This window comes from Aricia agestis, chromosome 2 (genome assembly GCF_905147365.1).
Source record: "Aricia agestis chromosome 2, ilAriAges1.1, whole genome shotgun sequence".
NCBI lineage: Eukaryota > Metazoa > Arthropoda > Insecta > Lepidoptera > Lycaenidae > Aricia > Aricia agestis.
In genome coordinates this window covers 2,370,008-2,372,232 of record NC_056407.1, presented here as the reverse complement: position 1 = coordinate 2,372,232, position 2,225 = coordinate 2,370,008, and the positions used below count along the sequence as shown (strand labels likewise).

Here is a 2,225-nt window from a genome sequence, read left to right as displayed (position 1 = left end):
TATTTAAAAGCATTTTTATTTAGTAAACTAATCAAAGTATAAAATTTTCCTCTACATTGATATTGATTGTAGGATCTATCTTTAAACAGTCTAAAATAGGCTACTAGACTGTTACACTAATAAAGCTATCTTTTGAATTTTTAAACACATATTATTCTAATTAGCTACTTAATAGGCAGACCGCAAACACCTTCATGATGTGTATCAAAATTTCACGACTTGTGATTAAAATCTAGAAAATCTATTAGCATTTTAACATCATAGGGGTTCAGATAGTATCTTAAATATGGGTCCAATCGAAACTTAGCAGTATAAAACTCTAAACTCATCCGAAACTCAACATTACACTCGTCGAAGCTTCCTGTTAGCACAAAACTAGTCAAACCATGAGTCCAAAATTCGTTTTTGCTGTGGCAACACTATGCCTCGTGCACTTTTTATTGGAAGTAGAAACCTCGTTTATAAAACCCAATAACGTGCCCAGAGTTGGCAGAAGTAATGAGGGGGAAGGGCCATATGAACAGAACCTCATGGGTTATGTTATAAAAACTATTCCTAGTAAAAATATTCCTCGCATGGGGCGCAGAAATTTTGATTCGGTAAGTCTATACTCTATGAGTCTATACTATAAGTTGCCTAACTGGATAATTTCTACCTATTTATCTATATATTATCCTATCTTCCTCTAATTAATTTCTTTTCGGTTCCCAAGACAGCTTTAGCATGTCCCTCAGGTTCCCTGAGATCGTATCAAAGGGGTTTCATGGTTGGATACCGCTGTCGATCCTGGCGACAGCTGAGGTGGGAAGTTCCTACTGGGAATGTGTGGTGGGCTATTCAGTGTATGCTGGCAACAAATAACAACTTTTCTTTTTCTATAATATAAAGATTTTTGCTCCACAACACCTTAAAAAGCTCATAAAGACGTGATATCTTTGCATAAATTCATATGAGACTAGCTGTCCCGGCAAACGTTGTTTTGCCATATATATATATATATATATATATATATATATATATATATATATATATATATATTTTGTATGAAAAATAGATGTTGGACGATTCTCAGACCTACTCAACATGCTCATAAAATTTCATGAGAATCGGTTAAGCCGTTTCGGAGGAGTATGGCAACGAAAACTGTGACACGAGAATTTTATATATTAGATAGTGCTGCCCTATAGACTATCCTAATTCCTAAACAGCATGTTTTGTGTTTCAGGAAAATAGATACGATATTCCAAAGCTGTACCAGGTACCTGCAAGCAATTTTGAGAGTTTTGATGGTAAGTAATAAGAGGATACATGGAAATGTGGTAAAGTTTGTAGGTGCATGTGGCCATATGAGGTAAATTTTGTAGTCTTATTTTTGGTATTATTTTAATTCCTTGTTTCTTAATTTACAGATCAAAATGCATTATCTCAACTGTCTCAGGAACAAGAAGAATTTTATAGAAATAATTAGACTCTGGAAACTTAAAGGAATCATGATGACCCAAGCAAATCTATAATGTTATGATATAAGTAAAAGTTTATGAGAAAATAAATGATGCATGCAAATTACATTTTTGTTATTTTTGTTAAAATAAATCAGCAAATAAAAACGATAATAAATATACCCACGTAAAATTTATGCGTCATACGGAATCGGAATACATTACAAAATAAGTTGTACACATAGACTTATTTATATACTGTATCATGTATGGTTGTACATATTTGACGAGTTTTGCCGGGAATGTAGAAGAGTGAGGTTGTGTTTTTGTTTGGTTTTTGTATTATTTTCCTAAAATTGTGTTAACATGGGTTTTTAATGTTCGTAATATTGACACTACGATATTAATTATTAAATTTTCTTTTTCATGCACAAGTGTAGGAAAGTGATGTAATATCCAGAATCTTGCTATTACATCACTTTCCTACACTTGTGTGTTCCCTCCAAAACTCCATCGAAAGTTTCAGTAAAGCGTCTAGATACCAATTTACTGAATCGACCGACTTGACTCCTTGACTGTATTGACTTTTACTTAGACTTGGACTAGACTTTAGACCTGACGACATATGAAAACGATGCTAAAAATTGTACAAACTTAGACAAATACTAGAACATTGCTTCCCGCCATTTATTCGACACTGGCCATGGTTTTATAGCCGAAGTGCCATAATAAAAAAAAAACATATTTGACATTCGATTTTTTTGACAGCAAATTGACAGTGATGTT

General features: G+C 33.1%; 1 protein-coding gene across 1 annotated transcript; it reads left to right on the top strand.

Moving 5' to 3' along the window:
- The first annotated feature begins 351 nt into the window (after positions 1 to 351).
- Positions 352 to 1,497, top strand: LOC121739748. The gene is made up of 3 exons (XM_042132299.1): positions 352 to 599; positions 1,226 to 1,289; positions 1,410 to 1,497. The coding sequence occupies exons 1-3, from the start codon at positions 387 to 389 to the stop codon at positions 1,466 to 1,468; spliced, it is 336 nt and encodes a 111-aa protein (XP_041988233.1). The 5' UTR covers positions 352 to 386; the 3' UTR covers positions 1,469 to 1,497.
- Positions 1,498 to 2,225: the final 728 nt, after the last annotated feature.